This window comes from Vespula pensylvanica, chromosome 13 (assembly GCF_014466175.1).
Source record: "Vespula pensylvanica isolate Volc-1 chromosome 13, ASM1446617v1, whole genome shotgun sequence".
NCBI lineage: Eukaryota > Metazoa > Arthropoda > Insecta > Hymenoptera > Vespidae > Vespula > Vespula pensylvanica.
Genome location: NC_057697.1, coordinates 3,505,702 through 3,532,360, shown reverse-complemented (window position 1 = coordinate 3,532,360; position 26,659 = coordinate 3,505,702). Strand labels below are relative to the sequence as shown.

Genomic DNA, 26,659 nt, shown 5'->3' with positions numbered 1-26,659 from the left:
TCTCTCTCTCTCTCTCTCTCTCTCTCTCTCTCTCTCTCTTTCTCTCTCTCTTACATGGTATAATGTCGAGAAACTCATATAATCGTATCGTATAATACTAAGAGCAAGAAAGAGAGAGAGAGAGAAAGAAAGAGAGGGAAAGGAAGATACTCCTTTTAACGATTTCGAAATCATAGTGAGGAAGGTCAGATAAATTTAACGCTCGTAAAAATTATTTCGTCGTACTTGAAAATGTTTGCCCTTCGAAAAGGAAACTTTCCAATATTTCTACGTAGGTACATCGATCAATCGTATATACTTCCGTACACGTGATAATAACAACAACAACAACAACAACAACAACAACTATGACGAATCAATCGTACCAAGAATAATCAACGAACTTTGACTTAGAAACTGAATCTGGTGCGTCGTAGGATATTATAACGACTATTCTTTTCTTATCAGATCGGTTCTCGATTTTTTCTTCACGTCGTTTTTTCTTTTATACACGTCGTTTTGTTTTCTTCGTCAGGTTTTTTTTTTTCTGTTTTGCTTTCTTTCTTTTACTTCTCTCCTCCCCTCCCACTCTTCCCTCCTCCCGTCTAATCACGACCTGATTGTTTTTGATTGTCTCACGTTTTACGAAAAAGAATTTTGATTTCGCCTTTCGTTTCTTTCCTTTCTGACATTCCTTTCAACTTTTTTTACTCGTTCACTTTTTATATTTACTTCTTTTTTCGTTTCTTCTTCTTTAATTTTTAAATCTTTATTTTATAAATGTCGCTTCATCGATTCTTTTCAATCGATGTGATTTTAATCTTTCACATATTTTTCTCGTCCTTTTTTCTTTTTTTTTTTTCTTGTTACGCTACTTAACATTCGAATGTTATTACTTTTTTTATCTTTTTTCGAATTTTAAACGTACTATTAATTAAGAAAAAAAAAAAGAAATGTTTACAGACTGCTTCTCAATTCGAAATGAATTAATGTTAAAACTATTAGAAAGAATTTGATCTCGTAACGTGTTTGTATAAGAGCTCTTATATCACCCTATTTGACCTTTCGATTGAATACGAAACAGACATATAGATAAATAGAGATATATAATTTAAATAACTACGCCCAAGGTAAGTTAGTTAACGTAACTAGTATCTCGTTAGTTAATTAGTTCGTTTCTTGATAATTACGATTAAAAAACATGGCCTATTATTCTATATGCCGTTTCTTAATTTTCTATTTAATTTCATTTCTCTGAAACAGATTGTTTATCATTAACTATAATTAATCTCGAATCAATTAAATCTCGAAAATTTCGATATGAAATATCAAATGAAATGTATCTAATCAAATCGTAATTATCATTTCTAATCACTAATTAGTGATATCAATTTTATCAATCAGATTATTATTAATCATAATATAAACTTCTATATCGAATGTTAAATAAAAATATTTCTATAATGATCATTTCTAAATATTAATGACATCAATTTTCAAAATTATATTTTATTACGAATCATGATCAATCTCAAATTCATTATAAAGAAAATTTTGTTATATCAAAATACGAAATGAAACGTTTCTAATTAATTTTAATCATTCGTTAGCAATTGTTAACAATTTTACCGATCGATTATTTATTTTTTCTCATTATTTATATTATTCACTAAACATGATCGTTAGCACAATACGTATGAACAATTTTTATGAATATGAATAATATAAATAAAACTTACATTTCTAATCGACCCATGATAAAACACATAGTAGTTTCTGTTCGACACGGATTGTTATGACCCAGTCTCATTACAAACTGTTTCTCAAGCGTACCTCGAATACAATTGGCGATACTCACCACATACATTCGTCTTTTACATTCTAATCTTATCGACTATTCTACAATCGATTAGCCATCACGGATTAAACACAACCATAATAAGACTTATATAAATATATACGTATGTATGAGCGACATTATGTTTTAATTGTTTTAATTTGTGTTTAAAAACACTTTTTATGACTTCTTCCGCTCTCATTATCGATTATCAGATATAATTTATTTTTGTTTCGATTTTCTTGTTTGTTTATTTGCTTTGTTTTTTTTTTTTTTTTACTTTCATCTTCAAAAAAATACTGCATGTTGTGTTTTGTTTTTCTATTTTATATTTGTAATATGCTATATGACCGATCGATCACTTTATTCGTTTATCATACACATATCTTCACTATCGATAATTTATAATCATTATATATATATATATAAAAGAATTTATTGATAATGCATTGTTCTTAAAAATTATCATTTAATATCGGAAGATTAACGATAAAATTCGCGAAAAACAAAAAAAAAACAACTACGAATAGATAAACAGATTTTATCTTAAATACATATATGATAATATGTAATTATATTAAGTATGTATACACACAAATACATTAGGTATTGTTAATATATACATACATTTATATATTATATAAAATTTATATTGTTTATATTATATTATTAAAAAAAATATATATATATGTATATAAGTGTATACACATATATATTCATAAATATGTGTATAAGATATAGGAAAAATACTTAATAATATAATTAATTTTTTTCAATTCATCATTTCTTTAAGCTTCGAGAAAGATAAGTAAAATCTACATACGTACATACATACGTATTTCTACATATATATCGTTACGAAATATCATAAACAACACACAAATGACAATATCGATCCTGCATTGAATTCCACTTAAAACAAGCCGCTGGGGTTCTTCCTTATCATTGACCTCGAATAAATTATCTAACGCAAGTAACAAATGTGAAAACACGATAATCTTGCGCGAAAGCTCGCTCGTCGAAAGTATTCCGAGTGATTCGTCCTACTTCGTAATAAATGCAATTGTGCATTATGTGCAATTGCGATTTTTCAAAAGTAAACGAAAAAGAAAAAAGTATTGCATTTAATCGATACACGTAGATAACAAAAGAAGAGATAATTTATTGTTTAAAATTTAAATAAAAATTAAAGTATTATATAAAAATAAAAATACGATTATGTTTCCGTCGAATATTTTTTTTTTTTTCCTTTTTATTCGTCATTTTCAACAATAGTGAATCGAATCGTCAAAAACGAAAAAAGAAATATTCGCATAAGTTTATCCAAAATATTTTTTGAAAATCTTTATATATATATATATATATATATATATATATATTCCATAATATTTTTGCGTTGATACTTTATACGAAATTTTAACGACTCTCACATAAATGTCGAAGTAGATAGCATTATTTACAAAACATAATATATCTTTTTTCCTTCGAATAGATACGAACTTTTTGAAAATATTTACCATCCTCTTTCAAGTGTTATTTACATTTTTTTATAAATAGATCGCGTTGACATTATATTCTGAGAAATGCGAAGAAAACCGAAATGATTATTTACATTATCTTACTTATCCATCTATTATACTTCCGATCCGTTCTATTACTAACTGAAGACTCATGGCCCATTGTCTGCTCGAGAATTCTTTGCAAGATGTTTTAAGTTACTATATTCGACAACAACTGTTGGCTCTCGGTATAATTTCAAATCAGAGTCACCTCTAAAAGTTGCCAGAAATGCTTCACTATCGATACTACACTAAAATAAAAGCCTACTTTCAATCAGCTTTAGAACAGAAAGATATAAATATGTGTGCATGTGTGTGTGTGTGTGTGTGTATGCAAAAAAAATGTTAAATGATTCTATCAATCGATTAATTAAAATAATTCGAAAATTCCCGCGCATTGATCCGTGAGAAAAAATGACATCTATGCCAAAGTTGCGACTGCTTTTAACTGAACGATGTATTATCGGTAAAAACGCATTTGACATTACCGATATAAGCGTCTCTGATATCAACATACTCGAAGGTATGTCACATATTTACCGTTTTGTTAAGCCTCTCAATCCAGTTTGTAGCAGAACGAGATTTGTTGTTAATTAATTTGGTCGGCTTTATCGATAAAAAATAATTAAGATAAAAAATTAATAATCAGATTGTGTAAAAGTTCGCATTTCCATCGTTTTAACATTCATTTATATAAAAAACGCATCGATTATTTTTAAAAAATATAGACAATAATATTTTTTTGTTTGTTACAAGTAATAAGAATTATTTTTGAATTGTAGAAAAATTTTAAGTATATAAGAAGAATAAGAGATTCTAAAAGATGTCTACTTTGGAAGATAAAATTTTAGGAGAAAAAACACACTACTATTGTAGTAGCTCCAGCGAGGATGAAAATGATAGTGAAGACTTTGATAAAGAAGTTGACAAAGAAGAAGACAAATATATACGTTCAGATACATCTTCTTATTCCAATGCACCTTCTTACTCAGAATGGGATGGATCCTCCAGTAATACAGGACCAAAAGGTGTCATTAAAGTAAGTTTTTTATTTAGATTAAATATATATTTAGAAATTATATTTTTAATAATCTTGTTTACTTTAAAGGATTGGCAACGATTTAAACAAATAGAAACAGAAAAACAAGCAGTACTTGCAAAAGAGAGAATAGAATTAATTAAGAAATTAAGTCTTTCATGTCGCACTGATCTAGATGAAGAAAAAGAGAAACTGGAAGAAACAGATCCAGAACTTGCTGATCTATTAACAGATGAATTTCTAATAACTTATCAAAAGCAAAGAATGAAAGAAATGCTTGCAAAAGCAGAAAAACTACGTTTTGGACAACTCATTAATTTAGAAACAGCTGATCAATTCGTAGAATCTATTGATAATGAGGATAAATCAGTAACCATTATTATTCATATATATGAAGATAAAGTCATTGGATGCAAAACCATGAATGGATGTTTAACGGCTCTTGCAGAGGATTATCCTTTCGTTAAATTCTGCAAAATTTCAGGTACATGTTGTTATTTATATCATAATATATTATGCATTTTCTTATCATAATCATAACTAATCGAATAATCAATAATATATAGGATCGGTGGCAGGATTGAGTAAACACTTTAAACAAAAAGGTGTCCCTGCTTTATTAGTCTATAAACAAGGACAAATAATTGGAAATTTTGTCCAATTGACGGAACAATTGGGATCAGATTTTTATGCTTCTGATGTAGAATCGTTTTTAATAGAAAATGGAATGTTAGCTGATAGAAGCTGTGTACCTAGCATTATTTCAGGCATAAAACAAGAACAATGTTAATAAGAAAGTACTTTATGAAGTAATAAGTAAAAGTATATTTCTAAGCATCATTTCTTCTATAAATCTTCATATACACTAGCATTCATATTTGTCAACTCATTTTCTATATTGTTTATAGATTATATTTATTTCTATTAGTTGTACAAAAATCATAGTAAGAAAATAATAAAATTTCGAAGTGTTATCCAATTACAAATAATTAATACAAAAAAATAATTAGAACCATTATATTAGAAATATTACCATAAACAAGTAAAAAAATACATATATATTTTTTCAAAGCATTTCCATAATCTGTTTTTTCTTTTTAATAGCATTACAAAGATGTAAGTATGTATTTAAAATATTATCATATTCTGTATTTTCTAAATCAAGATAAAGCTTTTTCAGAGCTTCCTTTTTTTTAATTTCATTACTTATTTCTAACAATTTATCATCCAAAGTTTTATTTAATATTCTATACGAATCGATCGTTGTTGGTGTCTCTGTATACATTTTGGTTAAGCAAGTTAATTTAGCTACTTTAGCTTGTATTTCAACTATTTGCGATTGTAATAACAAGGTTTGTGCTTTTTTATTATACACTTCATTTATATCCGTATTTTTTATTTTTTTCCATTCATTCATCATATCTGCATACTGTGATAGACAATTTTTATATTCTGCACAAACATCCTCAAATTTATCTTTCCATTTGAATATTTCTAAATCTTTGGTTTCTTGTAAATGATTATTAGCATTAAACCCATTTAATTTTTGGAGTTCTTTTAAATCACCACCTAATTCCTTATATCTATAACATTAAACATTATATTATTTATCTGAACGATATAAATCAAATATAAATGAATTGTTACTTACTTTATTATAAAATCATGTACTTTTTCACGCATTAGTGCTTCTACACAAGCTTTTATATTTAATTTTTCTTCATAACTCAATTTATATTCAGGAAAATCTTGTATGCCAAGTATCGTTAAATCTTGTAACGTGTGTTTAAAAGTTATTGAAAGATCTTTTATTTTATTTATTTCGTATGATTGTAATAATCCTTTTAACTTTTTTATAGTTTCTTCGGAAAGTGTAGAATTTTTATTCAAACATACTTCTTCGGTACATTCGAGAATCAATTTTGCTTTTGCATATTCACTGATGCTATTCTGACAACTAGTAAACAATTTCGTAATTTCTTTAAGATCATCAATATCTTGATCCGTACTTGTCGTACCTTTACTATTTTGAATAAAACTAGAATGATGATCCAGCTCGTTAGAAAGTAACATAGAATCTAATCTACCCATTAATTGCGAACATCGAGAAATTCGCGATATGGTAGATATATCTAAAAATTAAATGAACACATTTTTTTATATGCCTCCTCAACAATTTGTATACACCATATAAATTACCTGATAATTGACTTAAATCCAGATTATTCATGATTTCTAACGTGTAGCACTTAAAAATATCGACTATTCAATAACCGAAATGAAAACAATATCAACACAGTGTCTCGTAAAAGATATATAAACGTATTATTGCTTCGACGAACATTCAAAATATAAATTATGGCTATTTACACTTTTCACGTGTAACGTATACGACTTCAGCGACAACTATGGACAAAATACGAACTACACGTTTACGAAGCGTGCCTATGTAACAATGAATAAATTGTATAGATTATATACCGCTCGTACGTAACCTAACAATCGAATTGGTATACGATAGAAAATTTTATATATAATAAAAATAGTAATACATCTGATGAGAGCAGAAAAAAATATTTCTCTAAAAATAGATCAATCAAACAAATTTTATGAATTGTATAACCATTATGTTTTTTTCTTTCCAATTAAATTTATATAAATAACTAGAGTATTAGAACGATATAACTCGCAATGCATAAGATATAGAATATAACATATAAAAAATAACAATAACAAAAGTAGAACACAAAAATCGCATATTTTCAATTCTATAATATATAATTATGATGACAAAAAATAATTAACCTAAAAAAAAAAAAGAAAAAAAACAAGTAAGAATGAACAAAAACAAATGAGAATATCAAAGAACTACTTGATTAAGACTTTTCTTTAATCCAAATTGATTAAATATTTCATTAATTTAGATTTCAAAATACGATGAAAAACCTTTGAATATTCCTTCTTACAAGCGATTATTTTGATTATTACAAAGAAATTATCAACTTCCCTATACATTTTTTATCAATAAATCGAAAAATAAAATAATATTTACGAGTAAATCTTTGATCATTCTGTGGTCATTCAAAAATATTCTTATATCAATTAAATACAACCGATCAATTAATTATTCGTGCCAATTCGAAGCTTTTCTCCTCGACATGATCGAATGATCGAAACAACTTAAAAATTTACTTACTACTTAAGAAGTTCTGCGATGGCTCCAAAACACTCGTCCGCGATTTAGATCGAAATTGAGGGTGGATGATTCGTAGGTGGTTCGAAAATGAGGTAGGTCGACATCGAAGTTGGTTGAGATCCTCTTCATTGATACACTGATTTTAATACGCGTTATAATATTTATTAACGGACGGTCACTGAATTTATTTCGCGAAACTCTACTGTCTTTTAGATTTATAGATACAGTCTGTACGACTGTTAAAAAAGCAAAATACTTTTTTGCGAACAAACACTGACTCTAACGACTGCATTGCACGCAATCGATGCAAAAACATTTATTTAAATCGCGAAACACGAACGTACAAACACTGCTTCTACTTAACAATAATTTTATTTCAACGAAACAAGCACACACGATTATATCATTGCTTCGCGTACGATTACAATGACGTTCTGAAACAGAAAATGATAAGATATATCAAACGAAATTATTAATATTAATAATGGCAATAAAAAATTGTTGAAATATATACAAATATATTTACTTTAATATATACACTCATCGATCTTATAATCATCGTATCTTTTTTCTTGATTTTTACACGACGAACGATCTCTTGTCTCAATATGATGAAAAAATTATGAATATGTTTCTTATAACGATCGAAATTTTCATTTACAGTGTCAACATCGTTTATAAATCATATATAGCGTTTATAAAATTATTGAATTTAACGAAATTAACAAATTTTCATGTGACAATTTTCAATAAGTACGAATATAAAAATTTCATTTTATTAAAATATTAAATTAAAATTATTTTATATTCAACGTACGTACTATCGTTTAAATATTAATTCATTGTACTTTATATATTGTTTAAATAATTATAGAATTATTTAGAAATTATTTAAGCTTTGCCGTACGAACAAAGTGATCTTCGTTGTTAACTCGTCGAAATATAAAAGATAACTAACTCGATAAAAGTCAAAATCAATCGAGCGTTCGTTTTTATTGATATTATGTACGATTAAGGACTTTGAATTGAAAATTTACCTTTATTCAAATAGAACATTAATCTATTTCAATATGGAATAAGAGAAACGTGATATTCATTATTTGAAATTCATTGGTAGACTGATTGTTCGTAATATATCAAAATTGCTCAAATTTTTTCTTCTTAATTATTGTTTACAATTACCGACGACAATGGGAATAAAATATGTGGATTAATGGAAAGTATTAATTATTCAAACTTACTTGTATAAAACGAAGAGCTGACACGTTTTCTCGTCGAAATACGTAAGACGAACTAACAGGAGAGGTGTCGATCTATTTGTTTTTTTCTATAGCACTTCACTACACGCTTAAACTTGAAAATTTTTATCCAATAACCGCGCGCGAACGAGTTAAATTAAATTATTGAATATTTACGAAATCCATTTTTATTCACGAAAAAACACCATTTCTTGACCCGATCTTTTTCGAGGAAAATATAACTTTTCCAAAAATTCGACGTAATTATGTTCGTCTTTAAGATGAGATCTTGTTAATAACAATCGTTCAAAAATTGCGTCTATACTTATTGTCGGCGTAGATCATTATTACGGGTCATAAACAACTTTAATCTAAACCGGCATAATATCTCGTTCGCAGCGCCATCTGAAACAGTGAGTCATCAAACAAGAACCAATAAGAACGAAGCTTTTAAACTAACCCTCGTTGTATTGGTACTGGTTGATAAACAGTTTTACTTTTCTCGTATAACTTTTCTTTATTACAGTTGGTTGCAGTAGTTGATATTGCGCAGTTTGTGTAAGATTTAAAATTTATTTTGCGAATTTTCCGATGTCTAAAAAGTAAAAATATGAACAAGGTTCTTCACAGTTCTGGTGTTCAGAGGAACGATATTCATATATCATTCTTAGTATGAGATTTAAAATTATTATTTCTTTTAAATAACTTTTTATTTATATTTTAGATATAATCCAATAATCCTTGCATTAGTTATCTATTTTTTTTTCCCTTATGTTTCCAGATAGTATATAACTAACTATATTTATTAGTATTATATTATAAAATTAAAGATAAAAGAATTGTATATTATTAATTATATATAAAAGCTTTAGAGGTTATATATGGTGTGTCAACTATGCATGTAAAATAGAACACACCTATTAGTAAAATATTTATTTAAATATTGTGCTGTACAAAAATAATAAGAGAAAAGTTATATTTAGGTAGTAGGTACAGCAGAGTTACGTGAACATATATCTGATGGACTTTACAAGAGTGCGAAAGAAAGAGAATGGCGCATAGAAATACATAAATGCGAATCCATAGTTCAGATACTAGAGAATAATATTTCTATATGCATTGACTTTATCATCTTTGCGTTTGATTCACGAATGTCTATATCGTTAGAACAGGTAAATAATTAATTTTTTTTAATTCTATTTCTTTATCATTTACTTATTATTAATATTCTTTATAGATCAAGATAAATATAGGTTTAATAGACGATCATTTTATAATCTCTGGTGCTTGCTGTTTGGTACATGGTAATGGCGTATTAGATGTTATGGGCTTCGCATTTCACAATTTAAAAGAAATACGTAATAAGTATAAGATTCGATTTTTATCTGCCAATACTTCTGTAAGTTATAATAAGAAATGATTATATTAATTCTTAAATATGTTCTATGATTAAAAAATACTTAATCTTTTCAGGATCCTAACAGTTGTATTAACTTAGGAAACAGAATATTAAATGTAACATCGACGATATTAGGTTTAGAAAGTCGAATACCTACATTAGCGAATATACCATAAAACATTTAATGTACATACACCTTCGTTCACATAACGCATTTTGTAATCTCTTTTAGTGATGTGCAATTAAATAACCTCTTGCAAGTTATTTGTCATAGCTTGGATTTTGATTTGCAGAATAGTGCCATCTACTAGCCCCACCTATATACTAACTAACATAACCATAACCAATCAACTCAAACCGAAGTTGGTAAAATGTTTTACCAACTGAATGAATTATAGTTTTTGTTTATGATTCAGCTTGTACACCCTGGATTCAACTCATTCAAGTTTGATTTCGTGGCGGGTGTTCATTGCCCGCCTGACGCTCTAACGCTTGGTCGTGTTTCTTTCGCTACGTTATAACATAAATTGAATACTTTGAATGTAGTTTAACCATTAAACAAACAAATAGATAATTTTATTGAACACTGTTTATAAATGTATATCATAAAAATCTTTTAAACAATATTTAGATTAATATAAAAATATATTTTTGTTAATGTGAATAATATATATATATATATTGTTTAGTCCATTAATATATCATTTTTAAAATGAAAAGGACTACGAGTAAATGCCAAGCATATGCGTCCAGTTTAGAAGACAGTGAAAATGATAGCGATGAGACTGAATGTAGTATTGGTAGCAATTCTACAGCTGGTACTCATCGTAGTGATACACCTACACGCAATGCTCGTTATAGAAGGAAAGGCAGACGGAGAAGTAAGACAGCAAAATATAAACCTTGTACTGATAAGCCGTTATACAAATATTGTTGTAGTATTAAGGAAGATCACGGGCAACCACTCTTTGGGGTACAATTTAATCATCACTTGAAAGAAGGTGAACCATTAATATTTGCCTCTGTAGGAAGCAATCGTGTGAGCATTTATGAATGCCCAGAAGGTGGAAATATTAGATTACGTCAGTGTTATGCTGATCCTGATTCTGAAGAAAATTTTTATACATGTACTTGGACTTATGATGATTCTGGTAAACCATTATTGGCTGTAGCAGGATCTAGAGGTGTAATAAGAGTTATTAGTTCTGTTACTATGACTTGTATTAAACATTATATTGGTCATGGTCATGCAATAAATGAGTTAAAAACTCATCCTAAAGATCCAAATATATTACTCTCCGCATCTAAGGATCATGCATTGAGATTATGGAATATAAAAACAGATGTATGTATAGCAATTTTTGGTGGTGTTGAAGGTCATAGAGATGAAGTGTTAAGTGCTGATTTTGATATGAAAGGTCAGCGTATTATTTCTTGTGGAATGGATCATGCTTTAAAACTTTGGTCATTAGACAAGCCAGATATGCAAGAAGCAATTAAACAGTCATATTATTGTAATCCTAGCAGAAATGGAAGACCGTTTGACTCTATACTTCAACATTTCCCAGACTTCACAACCCGTGATGTACATCGTAATTATGTGGATTGTGTTAAGTGGTATGGCGATTTTATTTTAAGTAAATCTTGTGAAAATTGTATTGTATGTTGGAAGCCAGGGCGTTTAGAAGACACTCAGTTACGTAATGGAGAAACTAGTGCTACTGTTTTACATCGTTTTGAATTCAAAGAATGTGATATTTGGTTTATAAGATTTTCTATGGATTTTTGGCAACGTACTATAGCATTAGGAAATCAAGTAGGTAGGACATATGTATGGGACTTAGAAGTTGATGAACCTGGTCAAGCACGTTGTTATTCCTTACAACATCCACGCTGTACAGCTCCAATACGACAAACTAGCTTAAGTCGAGATGGCAATGTACTATTATGTGTTTGCGATGATGCTACAGTATGGAGATGGAATCGTGAACATTGATATATTGTTATATTTCAATTAATTAATAGATTAAATGCAGGAAAACTTGTTGTGATTCAGAGAAACATATTAATTTAGTACATATTTTATACATAAACACATGGTATTTGTAACAATTTTACAATTATATTAATGGTTCAATCAGACGACTTTGACATTTCATATTTTTCTATATACAATCCATTATAAGCTAATTCCAAAATAAACTGATCTTTTCATAAATAATATTTTTCTTAATAATAGTTCAATCTAGGAGATGAATGTTATTTTTTTTTTTTTTTTTTATACAGAATCTTGTTTAAATTTTTATATATATATAATGTTTATTTTATCTTTTATTTTATATATTATTTATACATATAAAAAGGATTAAAATGTTTCATTATGAAATACAAATTTAAAAATATAATGGTTTACTTTTTAATTGAATAAAATCGTCTTGAAAAAATCTATATTTCTTGCGGCATTATTGATTTTCGCGCCACTCAATAGTTCTGAATGTATTTTATTTTGGAATGTTGGTACTCCCCTCACGTTTACACGTGTAAATCATCTTTCGTTCGTTCTTACCCTTTCCTCTTTGTATAGTAGTTTATTTCTACATATAAAGTAGATTTGTGGTGTAGATTGTACATAAGTACAAACTTGTTATGACATCGTTTTTTTGATATTTATATATATATATATCAGTTTTTGTGTAACAATTTATATATAGTTATTGTAAACTGTATAAGAATCCATAATGGTAAACTAATATTTTGTTAAATAATTATTTTTTATAGATCTATAAATAAAATAAGTTCAATAGTGCATGCAAAATAAATTTTTTTCGTTAATACGTAAAAAAAAGTTATATGTGATTTAAATATATATGATTTAAATGCACATTAGTATCATCAAAATTAAAATGCTTAGTATTGCTTTTTATGAAGTTAATTATAATTATAATTATTATAAATAAATCGTTTTTATTGTTTCATATTTTGTATATAATGATAGAGCTAGCTGTTGTACATCCATCAATTATGTTTTATCAAATTTAATCATATTTTCTAGCATGGTCGTGTCAAGGTCCGTACAACTGCCGAACAAGAGGAAATAAAAAAGAAAGAAAGAGCAAAGAAATTAATACATTATAGAACTGCTATTACCGAGATATTTAGAAAGGTTGTTTTCAATTTTTATATATCAATTAAGAATTTTCATATTTAATATTTTCGATCTTTTCCCATTAGAAATTATCTATGATCATGTTTAAGAAGTATTTAAGTTTGATTAGAAAATTATTTTATCATATAAAATATGTGCTGTATCCTTTTAATTACTTACTAACTTAAAAACAATTAATTTTGATATTTATAAAGAAATTCAATGTTATTTTTTTCTGTTTAGAGAGAAAGTAAAATATGGGATGATGAATTATTGTTACTAACAGAGAAAATCCTTTTACAAAATTCAGATGTATATACGTTATGGAACATACGTCGTGAAGTATTTCAAAATAATAAAAATAGCAATTGGTAAGATTAATATTAAATAAAAAAAGTATTTTCACTCATGCAAGATATATTTTAATGAACAAATCAATTAAAAATATAGGAGCGATGAAGAGTATACAAGTATGCTTGAAAAAGAATTAACATTGACTGAGAATTGTTTAAAAAATAATCCAAAGTCGTATAGCGTGTGGCATCAGAGATGGTGGGTAATGGAATACATACAAAAACCTGATTGGGAAAAAGAATTAACATTATGTACAAAATGTCTTAATCTTGATGAAAGAAATTGTAAGTATTATTAAAGCATAAATAATCAAAAAAAATATATATATATAAATGTATATATAGTAATATATTCTGTAGTAATAGTAATATATTCTGATTTAATTCAGTTCATTGCTGGGATTATAGACAATATGTGGTAGAAAAAGCAGGAATATCTGATCATGCAGAATATGAATTTTCTACTACGAAAATATTAAACAATTTTTCTAATTATTCCTCGTGGCATTATAGAAGTAAAATTCTAACAAAATTATTTTACAACGACTCGGAAGAAACACCAGTTATGCAACAAAAACGGGAAGAAGGTTAATATTAAATTTGCATTACATGTTTCTTACAGTTCAATTAATTTTCTAACGTCATATTATCGATATTGTTCAGAACTTGAATTAGTGATGAATGCAACATTCACGGATCCTAATGACTCCAGTGCATGGTTTTATCAGAGATGGCTTTTAGATAATTATAAACCTAAATTGCACAGTATATTATGGAGATCTCGTGTTACAAAAGATATGGTCGTTGCCGTATTTGATAGTGATATATCTGGACAATCTGGAAATATATCATTATCTGTAGATAATAATAAAATAGATATTCAATGGAAATCATACAGAGAAAAAACATTTTCAAAAGTATGGACTGGAATTTTGTCTACTTCGTTAGAAAATTTAAGTGAACTACAAAACGTTCATATAAATATAAAAGATAAAAATTATCAGTTACATTATTCGCAAAAAGAATCCGCATGGATATATAAATCTAATCCATTGATAATTAATGAGAATCATAACAAGGAACAATTAAATGAACAATTAGAAAGTTACAAACAATTAGCAAAAATGGAACCAAATAATAAATGGGCTATATTAATTGGAATCTTTCTTATGAAAAAAATTGATTTTATTCATTTTAACAATATCATATTGGACGATTTAAATACATTATCGCGTATTGATTTTCTACGTTCAAATTATTATAAGGATTTACGTAAGTATATTGTATTAAAACATTCTCTTGAAAAGTTATAAAAATTATAAATTAATATTAGATTGAGAATAATTAAGGCCTACGTTGATCTCAATGATATATTTTTCGCTTGTAGGTAGCAAATATTTATTGGAATATACATTTAAAAAATTGTGGGAAGAAGAAAATGATTCAGAAATGCAAAAAAAGATTGATTTATCCGGATTAAATTTAACAACGCTTCGCAATAGTCAATATTTCACATTTTTTGAAGAAGTAAATCTTAGTGCTAATAATTTAGAAACATCATTGAATCAACTCTCAAATTTTCAATATTGTAAAAAGTTATCCTTGTCTAGTAATCAGATAAAGTCTTTGAAACATTTTCCTACATTAAGTAATCTGGAATTCTTATCTTTACGGAATAACGAACTATCGGATATAAATGAAATATTAGATCTCATAAAAAGACATAATTTAATGAAATTAGACTTAAGGGATAATCCTATTTACGATTTGTATAAAAATGATCTTGATATCGCTAAAGTTATTCAAACAAACGTGATATTGATTTGAAAATATAACATTGAAAATATCGTGGTTTAATACAAAATTGTATTTCTACAAATTATTTACATACATACATACATATATATATATATATATATATATATATATATATAATTTTACATTGAATATAAATAATTTTTTCATTATTTGTTGAAAGAATTTAATTTCACTTAAAATCATTTAATAATAAAATTGTACGAACTTTATTCTAAATTATAAATTTGTAAATTTATCGGCAGAGTTATATTATCTTATGTCGATAATATTCCTTATTAACATCATCTATCGAAAGTTCGTTCAAACCTTTGATGATGAAATAATAGCAAAAAATATCTTACCATCAGTGATAAATATGTTACATATCTTGTCGATAAGTATCGCTGTCGCAAGTAACGTTATCGACGATGTAAGAATCGTTGCCTATCACCAGGCGTAACAAAAATATCCATATTAATAATTCAAGAAAATCAATAGAAAAACAGAAAGAGAGAAAGAAAAGTATGAAATCCAATCCGAAGAATGAAATTCAATCTGAAAACAAATTGGAATGAAGGAAATAACGAGATAACGAATAAAATATTTCTGCAGTTTTATAAACAAATGAAAGTATCCCAAGTATCCGAAATTCCAATTTTTTGTTTATATGAAAAAATAAATGATAAATAAACTTTAAATACGATTTTAACAACGCACAAATAAATGATAAAAATTTTAATGAGCAAGGTTTGAAAAGGTCGATAGACAAAGGTATTAAAAAGAAAAAAAAAAAAAAAAAAAAAGAACGTAATAAAAGAAGAATTAAAAGAAATAAAAAGGAAATTAAAGAAACAATTAAACTTCTTACGAGGATATTTTAAATGAATGAATACAAAGAAAATTGAATAAAGATAAATAAATAAAAGAATGTAAAGAGAGAAAAAAAAGAAAAAGAAAAAGAAAAAGAGGAAGAGGAAGAAGAAAAAGAAGGGCAAAAGTAAGTTGGAAGGGAGAACAAGCTATAATACGAGAGGTAACCTTCAACAAAGTTCGAGTGATATGGTAGGGTGTCGTGGATGCGCACTGGCTTAGTAACTCCCCCGTATATGATGTTGTTAACGCGCATCCTCTAGATTTTCCGACCACGACCGTCAGTATGCGGTCGTGCATTCCACGCGGGCACACCTGTTTGCTCTTTCTTCCTATAGTATTATTTCAACGCGACTATGTTCACGCATTGACTTACGTGTTAGAGATATAACACATACAGAGAGACATAGAAACTTTTCTTCGTTAGACAAGGTCGCTAAGCTTTCATTATCTTTTCTTACCTTTCTCTTTCTCTTTCTCTCTTTCTCTTTAGTTATCGGATTAATCGAGAACAAGATAAATTATTTGATAATTAAGAATAATTATATATATATATATATTTATTTATTTATTTATATAGATATTCTATTTATTATTAAATATTCTATTTAGATGTTTTAATTTATCTATATAGATAAATAGAAATATAGAGATAGAGAGAAATAAATTAAAAAAAGAAAAAGAGAGAGGGAGGGAGCGAGAGAGAAATATGTAGAGATAGATAGACAAATTTATAGACGGCAGAAAGAAAGAAAGAGAGAGAAGGATAGATTTAGTCGAGAAAGAGGAACGTCCTCGTGACTTCTACCACGTGTCTCCTCTCATCTTTCTCGTCATAGACGCGTAAGAGCAATTTTCTCTTTATTGATGCTTCGTGTAGACTCCTCTCCTTCACCCCGTACGCAAGTGTGTCTTCTTCTTCTTCTTCTTCTTCTTCTTCTTCTTCTTCTTCAACTTCTTCTTCTTCTTCTTTTTTTTCTTTTTCTTCTTCTACTTCTTCTTGATGGATATACATATATCTTAACAAAGTGATCAAACCAGAGTAAGAAAGAAGTTACGTGTTTCTACTTCTCCATTTCATTTCTTTTCTTATACCATCTCGAAATTTAATTTATCCAAGATCTATAGATCACCTTTTATCTTCTCTTCCTTTTTTATTTTCATAGTAATTTCTTTTCTTCTTTCTCTTTTTTTTTTTTTTTTTTATTTTTTCTTCTATTTTAACGAGTCGTCACGTTCGATCGTTTCATTGTTCTTATATAATGCCTTTTGCATGATATCGCATCTTATTAATTCGAAATCCCAATGAATGAATTAAATTTAATTGATAACGATCAATCTTGGTATTATATATTCGTTTTGAAATATGAACAAATTGTGTCGATGTATTTTCCTCCTATCTTCTTAGTATCGTTACTTTCTATATCATTTTTTTTACAATTTATTCTCGATTGTTTAGATTAGATGCTTGTTTAAATATTTAAAAATAATATATCTTTCTTTCTTTTCTTCTTCTTCTTCTTCTTTCATTAAGGAATAAATTGAAAGATCGATACTGTATGCTTACGATATTTACGTTCGTGGTGCACGTATATAAGTGATACTGTTAGCACGTGCTTGCTCTTTCTCTTTTTCTCTATTTCTCTCTTTTCTTCTCTCTCTTTAAAAATATTCACGTACCTTCATAACCATTATACTACATACATATATTTATATATCTGTATATATTTTATATATATGTATATATATATATGTATAATATACTTTTTGTATATATATATAGAGCACATCGATGACAATTACAATTGGTCTTTCATTTTCATTTCATTTAAACACTTGAGTTTTTTTTTTTTTTTTTTTTTATATTATAATCAATAAAAGAAATACAAATATGTTCGTCAAATATTTGCGAAAAAAGAAATTTTATATACATATATATAGAATACAGGGTAAGTCAAAAGTTACTAAATAATTTTAAAAATCAATTACTCTTCTTCCTGACTCTTTAGATTAATATTTCTTTTCCTTGAATCGTAAAAAAATTTTCTTGAATTATAGTTTAATTTCTGTCGTAAAATTGGAGAAAGAAGTTTGCTTGAAAAAGAGTCTGAAAAAGGTCACTTGGAAATTTTTTTGGCTCGCCTTGTATTATTGATCGTTCGATTTTATTTATTCTTATTAAATTGATCTCTTATAGAATATCATTTTCAATCGATACGTACACACACACACACACACACATGTGCGTGTGTGTATGCATGGATATAATAACGAGTATCTAATTGAGATCTTAATTAATTGCAATCTCGATGGTTTCCTCATTTCTCTCGTTGACAAATCAATAATCAATGACCGAATAGTACAGTGAATAACAATTATATATGTAGATATTATATAACACACTGATGATAACGAATTGGTATAAGTATAATAATTATTTCGTTAAAGTAGATATATATATATATATATATATATATGTATGTATGTATAACGAAATGCATGTTGAGTTATATAATTAATAAAATATTATTATACACGTTCGTTAAAACGACCAGAACAGACGTGAAGTTTCCTTTGTAAGTATTGCGATATCGTTATCATTGTTATTGGTAACATTTTTTATTCGTAGCTCGCGAAAAATGTGATAATTTTTGACGGGGTTGATTTTTATTTTCCTCTTTTTATTTCTTTATATATATATATATATATATATATATATATATAAAATATATTTAATTAATTCGAGAATATAAATATTGGTAATAATTTTATAGGAATAATAAAAAAAATTCTTTTCCTTCTAAACATAATTTTTTCGTATTTTATAAAGACATGTATTATGTTTGTTGTTAAAAAAAAAGAAGAGTTGTAAATAACAAAATTATATTTTTCTAATCAATATATTTTTTTTTATCCAAGTATAATTATTTGCAATCGGGAAAATAGAGATCTTTTTTATACAACGTATGAAATATATAAAAGTCGAAACTATATATATATGTATATTTTTGTTTATTAAAATTTTTATGTTTCTTATAAATTATTAAAACGTAATTTACAATAATTCTACTAAAATAATTTTGCAAGGATATAAATAGATGCATGGTAGATTAACATATATTAAAGATATTTTTATAATAAAAAAAATTTTGCGAAAGACGAAGAATTACGTTGCAACAATAAATATTTTCGAAAAAATTTTTGCTCTTATAAATAAGATTTCAGTAAAAAAGAAAAGAAAAAAAATATAACAACAAAAAGGAAAAGAAATAAAATATGACTGAATACAGGACTATACCTATAAAAAAATAGTCCCTGATTCTTCTATTACGTAATGATTCAAACACATAATAATCTAAAAAAAAAAAAAAAAAAATAGATAGAGAAAGAGAACAAACATTTTCAGAAAAATAAAAAAGGTCAAAAAATGACCAATTACATCATACATTGTACATGTAAATATGCAAATATATACATATATACATACATTGTACATTTTTACATTATTCAAATTTTAAATAATAATTACGTATTTTCAATTTTTACATAATATATAAATTTTCAATAACTTTTTTCCGATATTCCTTTTATGCTTCTATAAAATTTAAAAAACATAAAATAATAATAATAATAACAATAATAACATATACAAAAAGTATTGAATGATCCATAAAGATAGGTGTTCTATTTCGCAAAAAAAGGACGATATGATAGTAGAGTAAAAAAGAAGAGAGAGAGAGAGAGAGAGAGAGAGAGATCTTGAGATCTTGAGTGACACGTTCTAAAGTCTAACACATGTTATAAGATTGTAGTTCGTATATAAAACACACACATACTTATAGTCGTTGCCATTGAGATGATTTTATGGTGGCCCCTTCCCTGTCTATATGTACCTTTATGTTGAGCTTGAATGTGAATGGACAGAGAGATAGATAGAAAGAGAGAGAGAGAAGCCTTCTCGATGAGATAATACGACCGGCTGTGATACGCCATTCAGGCCCGAACTCGGGACCGTCGAATTGTGAGAGAGATCGAGAAGCGAGGGTGGACACACATCAGTTGCGATCATGCTCACCATAAAAAACGAGTGAGTATAAAAATTAATATATATATATATATATATATATATATATATATATATTGGATTCGCAAAATTCAAATAAAATGTCTATCATTTTCCCGCTAATTTTTATTTTTTCTGCTTCCTGCTCCTTCTTTCTTTGATTCATTATACCTATCTCTTTCTCTCTTTCTCTTTCTCCTTCTTTTTCTATCTCTCTTTCTCTCTTTCGCTTTCTTTTTCTTTTTCCATCTCTCTTTCTCTCTCTCTCCCTCTCTCTTTCTTTCGCTTTCTCCCTCTTTCTCCATCTTTCTTTCTCTTTCTCTCTCTCTCTCTTTCTCTCTCTCTATATCTCTCCCACCCTTCTGTTATCCCTCCCTCGTAGGCGCCATTATCGATCTTACACGCTTCGCTTGCCACCTCATTTTTTATAAGACTTAATTTTTATTTGATAATGAACGAACAGTAAACAACGAAATTAGACGAATTTAATCGATAATGATTCCCGTATTTCCGATGTTATAAATAGTTAATTAGTAGATCTTTTTTTATTTCTCTCTCTCTCTCTCTCTCTCTCTCTCTCTCTCTCTCTCTCTCTCTCTCTCTTTTCTTTCTTACTTTAATTATCCAATATCGGCAAGGTTATCCGTATCGATTTGTTTAGTTATGGTTTATGGTAATTCTATGATATGACTTTTTTAATATACCGGACATTTAAAAATGGCGAGATCTTTTTTCTCTTTCTTTTCTTTTCATTTCTTTTTTTGTCTTTTTTATCTTAAACATTCCGACCATTTACAATGGTCGATCAAAAATTCCGAAATGATTTCAAAAATCAATTAATCTTTCCCCGTGACACTTTTTAGGCTTTGCAGTTGGACTTATTGGTTTACAATTTGATCACAAAAAAAAAAAAAAAAAAACACGAAAAGAAAAACGATTTGCACGAAAAAATGTAATTGATTTTTAATATCATTCAGAAACTTTTTCGAGCTTTTCGATGTTTCGATTTATTCACCCTGTATAGTTTTTTTCTTTTTTTTTTTTATTTGGTTTTGCTTTCGAATCCAACGTTAGTAATCGTCATCGTTAACAAATTATATCAAATTAAAGTTCTTCTAAATTCTGTTTATAAACTTTCTTTTAATAATCTTTCTCTCTCTCTTTTTTTTTTTTTTTTTTTAATACAATAAACTTAATGTATTGTTTCTTTTTTTGTTCAATAACAAGATCGTAAACATCACATATCTTTACTTGATTTTTTCTTTTTTTTTTTAAGAAATGACAGAGATGTCTTTAAAAAGGAAAAAACAAGGCAATATGATTATTTTTTAGAACATTATTTGCGTGTTGTACGTCAATATTACAAATGAAAAAATAAAAAGTAAATTGTTTTCTTTCGAAAGAAGAAAGTCGTATCATTCACGATTTACTTTTTATAGAAATCAAAGAGTCTGTTTTCTTATATCAAGAGGCGAGAGAGAGAGAGAGAGAGAGAGAGAGAGAGAGAGTTAGAGAGAGTTACAAAGAGATAGAAAGTGAGAGAGTTAGAAAGAAAAAGACAGAGAGAGATAGAAAGATACATATCTTTCCTTCTCTCTTTCCTTTCAATTTGTTTTCTCGAAAGGTAAGGAAAAAAGAAAGAAAAAAAGATGGAAAGACGGAGAAATTATTCTACACGAGGCATAAAATCTGAACGATGAAAAGGGATAGAAAGGTTCCCACTAATTTTTCTTTTCACCTAATACATACACATAGATTGATGTGTTGTTAAAATCACGCACAATCAGTTGCCATTGAAAAGATTCCCAATCTATCTTTTCAACTCTTCTTTTCAATATTTTCCTTTCCTACGCGATAGAAAGTGACGACACAAGACGTATCCTGTTATTTTGACCTTCTCTTGGTAAATCTAAAAAAAAAAAAAAAAAAAGAAGAAGAAAAGAGAAAAAAGAGAAGAAGAAAAAACGTGACGATATATTAAGAACAAAATTAGATCGAGTATCGCGTAAGTTTAATATTAAACCATTTATTATATTGTCTTTTTATATTCTACGTGTAATTTGTTTTTTTTTTTTTTTTTTTTATTTAGTTTTTATTTTTTCTTTTTTTTCTTCAGGCATTTCTTGCACGGCAGCATGCTCTATAATTGTAATTGATGTAATTAATTTTATCAATTAGAATGGCTGTTTCCCGAATATCGTATATCTTTTCATTTTTTACTTGTAATAGGAAACATATTCTAAATATTAAATTAAAAAAGGAGAAATTTCTGAATTTCTTTGATTTAATTTTTTGTCAATTTTTATTGAGTTGTTCATCTATTGTAATAAGAATATCGTATAATTTTTATTTGTACTTGTTTATAATACTGTTTATAATAAGTTATTGATTAATTATGATATTTTATATCTCCTTTTATTCCTTTTTGTTTAAATTTTTATTAAATGACTCGTATGCGATAGATAAGAAAATTAAGTAATTTTTATTAATCGTTTTAACGTAACAGTCGTATTATTAAAATTTACTAATAGTTAAATTGAACAGTGGGTATTATATTTTAAATTAATTTTTATATAAATTTCTTTTTTTTTTTTCCTTTCATTTTATTTAACTTTATTGTTTCTTTCCTTAATCGAAGATGTTAAATATTAGGAGAAAATATTCTTTCGATAATTTACTCGATCGTATTAATTCGTATTAATTCGATTGTATTTGCATTAAATTAATTAATGTACGAATGATTAAATAATTGCAGCATGTCACCCCGTAACGGATCCTGCGTGGCAGAGGTAAGCTCGGTAAGGAGTCTTTCATCGGAAGATGTATCGGCAAAAGCAAATCGTAAAAAATCCTGTTGGGCACGTGCCACGGATCCTGCGAGTCGTCGTGGCCGAAGGATTCAATTGTTGCAAATGTTGGTACTACCGTTTATACCAATCCTAGCTTTGATCGTACAAACTGCCAATACCCTCCACGACATATTGATTTATCGGCAGGAAGTATCGGACATCGAAACACAGGTTGGTAGTTTCTTGTTTAATATAATCTTTTTGTTATTATAGTTTCGTTATTATTATTATTATTATTATTATAATTATTATTGTTATTACGTTATATATTATTTTAATTATAATGGTTTCTCAAAGTTTTTCTTTTTTTGTTATTTTCATTTTCATTTTTATTTCTTATTTTTTATTTTATTTTGTTTCATTTTTTTTTTTTTTGTCGTTGTCAAACGATTTTATAAACATTTCATCATGGACAATATATATTGTCAAAATGAAATTAAAGAGGAACGGTGATCATTCTTTGCTGTGGCTATTTATTTATTTACTTTTTCTTTTATTTTTCTCAAGTGATTTTATAAAGAAATAATTACGAACGATATTAATTGTAACTACTTTCAAAATTATTGATAGCATATAAAATAAATAAATGCTGAAGCAATATTGTAAGACGTTTCATTACAATTTTACAATTGAATATTTGCAAACGCACGTATAAAAATGATTAAAAATAAATTGGATTAAAAGATTTGAAAGGCACATTTCTATATTTTCTTATCACGTAACGAAAACGAATTACTTTCTCCTTTTTCTTTGTTTTTTAATTACAAGTCAAATTGAAAAAACTCCATTTTAAAAACTACGTCCAAATGTTATCAATGTTTCCCTTTTCTGTTCTTCTGTTTTCTATTTTTTTCATTTATTCACAATAATATCACATTTTAATTTCTATGTGTTAACAAATGAAAAATGATAAGAAAAGGTAAAAAACGAAACTAACTTGGCAAACAAATCGATAATGAACTAACTAAAATGGCAATTATATCTAATTACTATTATACACGTAGATTATCTTAATGAACTTATGTAGATGTGTATGCGTTTATGTATGTATGGTGTCATATAACACAGATGAAGAGATGAAGGGTAGATAATCGTGTACATAAAGCATACAATTAGACAGAATAGGAGTAATTCCTAGATATCGATTGAACCAACTAAAAATAACGAGTGAACGGTAAATATTCCACGCCTACATATGTATGTACCTACTCGATAGAGTGGACATAATACTACTAACATTGGATCTAATATTAAAGACATTTTCATTCCTCCGTTTTTACTTCTATAATTGTATATTTCTATTGACTTATGATTTTCACGTCAAAAAGAAAAAAGAAGAAAAGTATATTTTATTAGCGAGTATATTAGCACATATCGACTTTAACACTTTATTTAAAAATTCCATGCTATAAATAATATATTCTATATCGAAGGATAATTTTTATGTGAGGGTAAAATGGAAGGAAAAAAAGAATAAATAAAAAGAAAAGAAAAATTACAAAAATCCATATTATTGATATGAATAATGTTGAAAAAATTGAATTTTATTATCAACGAGTTTATCGATTCGTCGACGAATAATTTTTTGTTGAAAATATTGCAACGATCCATCGAAGAGTAATTTTTATTTACAAGGAAAAAAAAAAGAAAAAGAAAAAAGAAAGAATTGTATCTCATTAAAAAATTTTCATTGTAGTAGTTTATTTAATTTATTCAATTCTGTCGATGTTATCATATTTACATTTACATAAAAATAAAATTATTTTTCTCAAATAACAATATTACAGTGTTTCGTTTTAAAATAAAAATAATTATTCATTGAATGGGGATGGTTTATATATATGTGTGTGTGTATACATATATATATATATATATATATATATATATATCACTTCTCTTGTATCGAATTACTGTTTGAGAAACATGGTTGCTAGGAGTAGAACAGGAAAGATAGGAAAGCATAAATGCATCGATGTCCTCGTTCTCGTGCTTATCAAACTTAGTTTCCTTCGTCATCAGTATCATCACTGTCCGTCCACGCATAAGTGCTTTCGAGTTTGATATGTTACTCATTTTTGAATAATTTAACTTTGCACAAATCCGAGACAAATTTCATGAAATTTTCCAAAAGGAAAAATCACTTTGATAAGTTTACGATAAAAATACTTTTTTTTTTAATTTACACGTAAAGTATATCAAATTAAATTTAATATAATAATTTTTTCTATCATTTAATCAATATTATCGCATGAAATAAATTATTTTTTACGAATGATTTTATTCTCCTTATGAAAAATATTTGAATTAAGACATTACAATGCAACAAAAATTTATAAAATAATAAACAAAAACAATTTTACAAATTATACTATCAAATAAAATTTATAAAATAATAAACAGAATTATTTTTTTTTTTATAGGCGTTCTCAAAATATTTAAGTGTTTCAATTAAAAAAAAAAATTATTCTACATGTATAGGTATGTGATTTATGTGATAGTTGATACATTGTACATATATACATGCATACATACATACATACACATGTGTGTGTATGTAATAAATATTGACAAAGCAATTTTACTTCAACATGCTACTTCAGCCTACCATAAAAGTATCCGGTACTCTATCTTGTCTGCTCTCTCTCTCTCTCTTTCTCTCTCTCTCTCTCTCTCTCTCTCTCTCTCTCTCTCTCTCTCTCCCTCCCGCACCCTCTGTATGTGCTTTACAATTAGTTCCCTTCCCTTTCGGAAGTTACACCGACTCGTGAACTCCAGCCATTAGTCGACGACGCTTTTCAAAGTACATGTAGCACGTACACAAATATAGCTAATTTCACAAAAGCTCACATTAGAATACATACAGCTGTGAACGTAAGACCTATCGATATTTTTGCTTATCTTTTTGTTTTATTTTTTCTTTCTTTTTTAATTTTTAATTCTTCTATTTTTGTAATTTTTCTATTTAAAAAAAATTTTTTTCCTTTCTTCTCATTTTTTTTTCTTTTCTTTTCCTTTATTTATTTATTTATTTTTTTTTTTAATTTAATTTCACTCGCACCAACGACGTACCGATAAACAGTTTAAGTTCTATGTAATGGTACGAAGATTCGTTTAGTTCGTAACATTGTTGTGAAAAACAAGTAAATTTGAGAATAAATATAAAAGAAAAAAGAACAGGAAGAAAAGTTGAATAATTTTGTCATGGTACTAACAATTTATTTATAAAAAATGACGAATTAGAAACTGTTCGAAATAACTGTAGAGTACCGGATATATTCCTGTGTAAATTGTAGGTATGATTATTGATAATTGTTTCTTCATTTAAAAAAAAAATA

The 26,659-nt window shown here is 27.1% G+C and overlaps 7 protein-coding genes across 24 annotated transcripts in view; 5 read left to right on the top strand and 2 right to left on the bottom strand.

The window, feature by feature from the left end:
* Window positions 1-1,750, bottom strand: part of LOC122633725 (purine nucleoside phosphorylase) — an 11,101-nt gene extending 9,351 nt beyond the window's left edge. For both annotated transcript variants that reach the window (XM_043822018.1, XM_043822020.1), the window contains exon 1: window positions 1,719-1,750. In XM_043822018.1, coding sequence (XP_043677953.1) covers window positions 1,719-1,747 — 29 coding nt within the window. In that variant the 5' untranslated portion in view covers window positions 1,748-1,750. The remainder of the gene's footprint in view (window positions 1-1,718) is intronic.
* A 2,158-nt stretch (window positions 1,751-3,908) lies between these two features.
* Window positions 3,909-5,399, top strand: LOC122633727 (phosducin-like protein). The gene is made up of 3 exons (XM_043822024.1): window positions 3,909-4,414; window positions 4,484-4,898; window positions 4,981-5,399. The coding sequence occupies exons 1-3, from the start codon at window positions 4,199-4,201 to the stop codon at window positions 5,202-5,204; spliced, it is 855 nt and encodes a 284-aa protein (XP_043677959.1). The 5' UTR covers window positions 3,909-4,198; the 3' UTR covers window positions 5,205-5,399.
* An 81-nt stretch (window positions 5,400-5,480) lies between these two features.
* LOC122633724 lies at window positions 5,481-6,917 on the bottom strand. Its single transcript, XM_043822017.1, has 3 exons — window positions 6,614-6,917; window positions 6,066-6,546; window positions 5,481-5,997 (listed from the first exon to the last, which is right to left on the bottom strand). The coding sequence occupies exons 1-3, from the start codon at window positions 6,642-6,644 to the stop codon at window positions 5,481-5,483; spliced, it is 1,029 nt and encodes a 342-aa protein (XP_043677952.1). The 5' UTR covers window positions 6,645-6,917.
* Window positions 6,918-9,363: 2,446 nt separating this feature from the next.
* Window positions 9,364-10,511, top strand: LOC122633750. Its single transcript, XM_043822075.1, has 4 exons — window positions 9,364-9,518; window positions 9,832-10,020; window positions 10,086-10,247; window positions 10,322-10,511. Exons 1-4 carry the CDS (start codon window positions 9,459-9,461, stop codon window positions 10,421-10,423), a joined length of 513 nt encoding a protein of 170 aa, XP_043678010.1. The 5' UTR covers window positions 9,364-9,458; the 3' UTR covers window positions 10,424-10,511.
* A 134-nt stretch (window positions 10,512-10,645) lies between these two features.
* Window positions 10,646-12,389, top strand: LOC122633749 (polycomb protein EED-like). The gene has a single exon (XM_043822074.1). It carries the CDS (start codon window positions 10,960-10,962, stop codon window positions 12,241-12,243), a length of 1,284 nt encoding a protein of 427 aa, XP_043678009.1. The 5' UTR covers window positions 10,646-10,959; the 3' UTR covers window positions 12,244-12,389.
* A 334-nt stretch (window positions 12,390-12,723) lies between these two features.
* LOC122633748 (geranylgeranyl transferase type-2 subunit alpha) lies at window positions 12,724-15,609 on the top strand. The gene is made up of 7 exons (XM_043822073.1): window positions 12,724-12,988; window positions 13,300-13,410; window positions 13,636-13,763; window positions 13,843-14,030; window positions 14,135-14,332; window positions 14,409-15,017; window positions 15,133-15,609. Exons 1-7 carry the CDS (start codon window positions 12,986-12,988, stop codon window positions 15,570-15,572), a joined length of 1,677 nt encoding a protein of 558 aa, XP_043678008.1. The 5' UTR covers window positions 12,724-12,985; the 3' UTR covers window positions 15,573-15,609.
* Window positions 15,610-16,505: 896 nt separating this feature from the next.
* LOC122633732 (receptor-type guanylate cyclase daf-11) overlaps window positions 16,506-26,659 on the top strand; it is a 25,464-nt gene continuing 15,310 nt past the window's right edge. The window contains exons 1-5 of one of the 17 annotated variants that reach the window (XM_043822043.1): window positions 16,507-16,844; window positions 17,150-17,255; window positions 20,337-20,499; window positions 22,334-22,480; window positions 23,231-23,495. In XM_043822043.1, coding sequence (XP_043677978.1) covers window positions 23,232-23,495 — 264 coding nt within the window. In that variant the 5' untranslated portion in view covers window positions 16,507-16,844; window positions 17,150-17,255; window positions 20,337-20,499; window positions 22,334-22,480; window position 23,231. Of the gene's footprint in view, window positions 16,845-17,046; window positions 17,256-20,254; window positions 20,500-22,333; window positions 22,481-23,230; window positions 23,496-26,659 lie in introns of all 17 variants that reach the window. The other 16 variants (XM_043822031.1, XM_043822036.1, XM_043822033.1 and 13 more) reach the window with 16 other exon arrangements.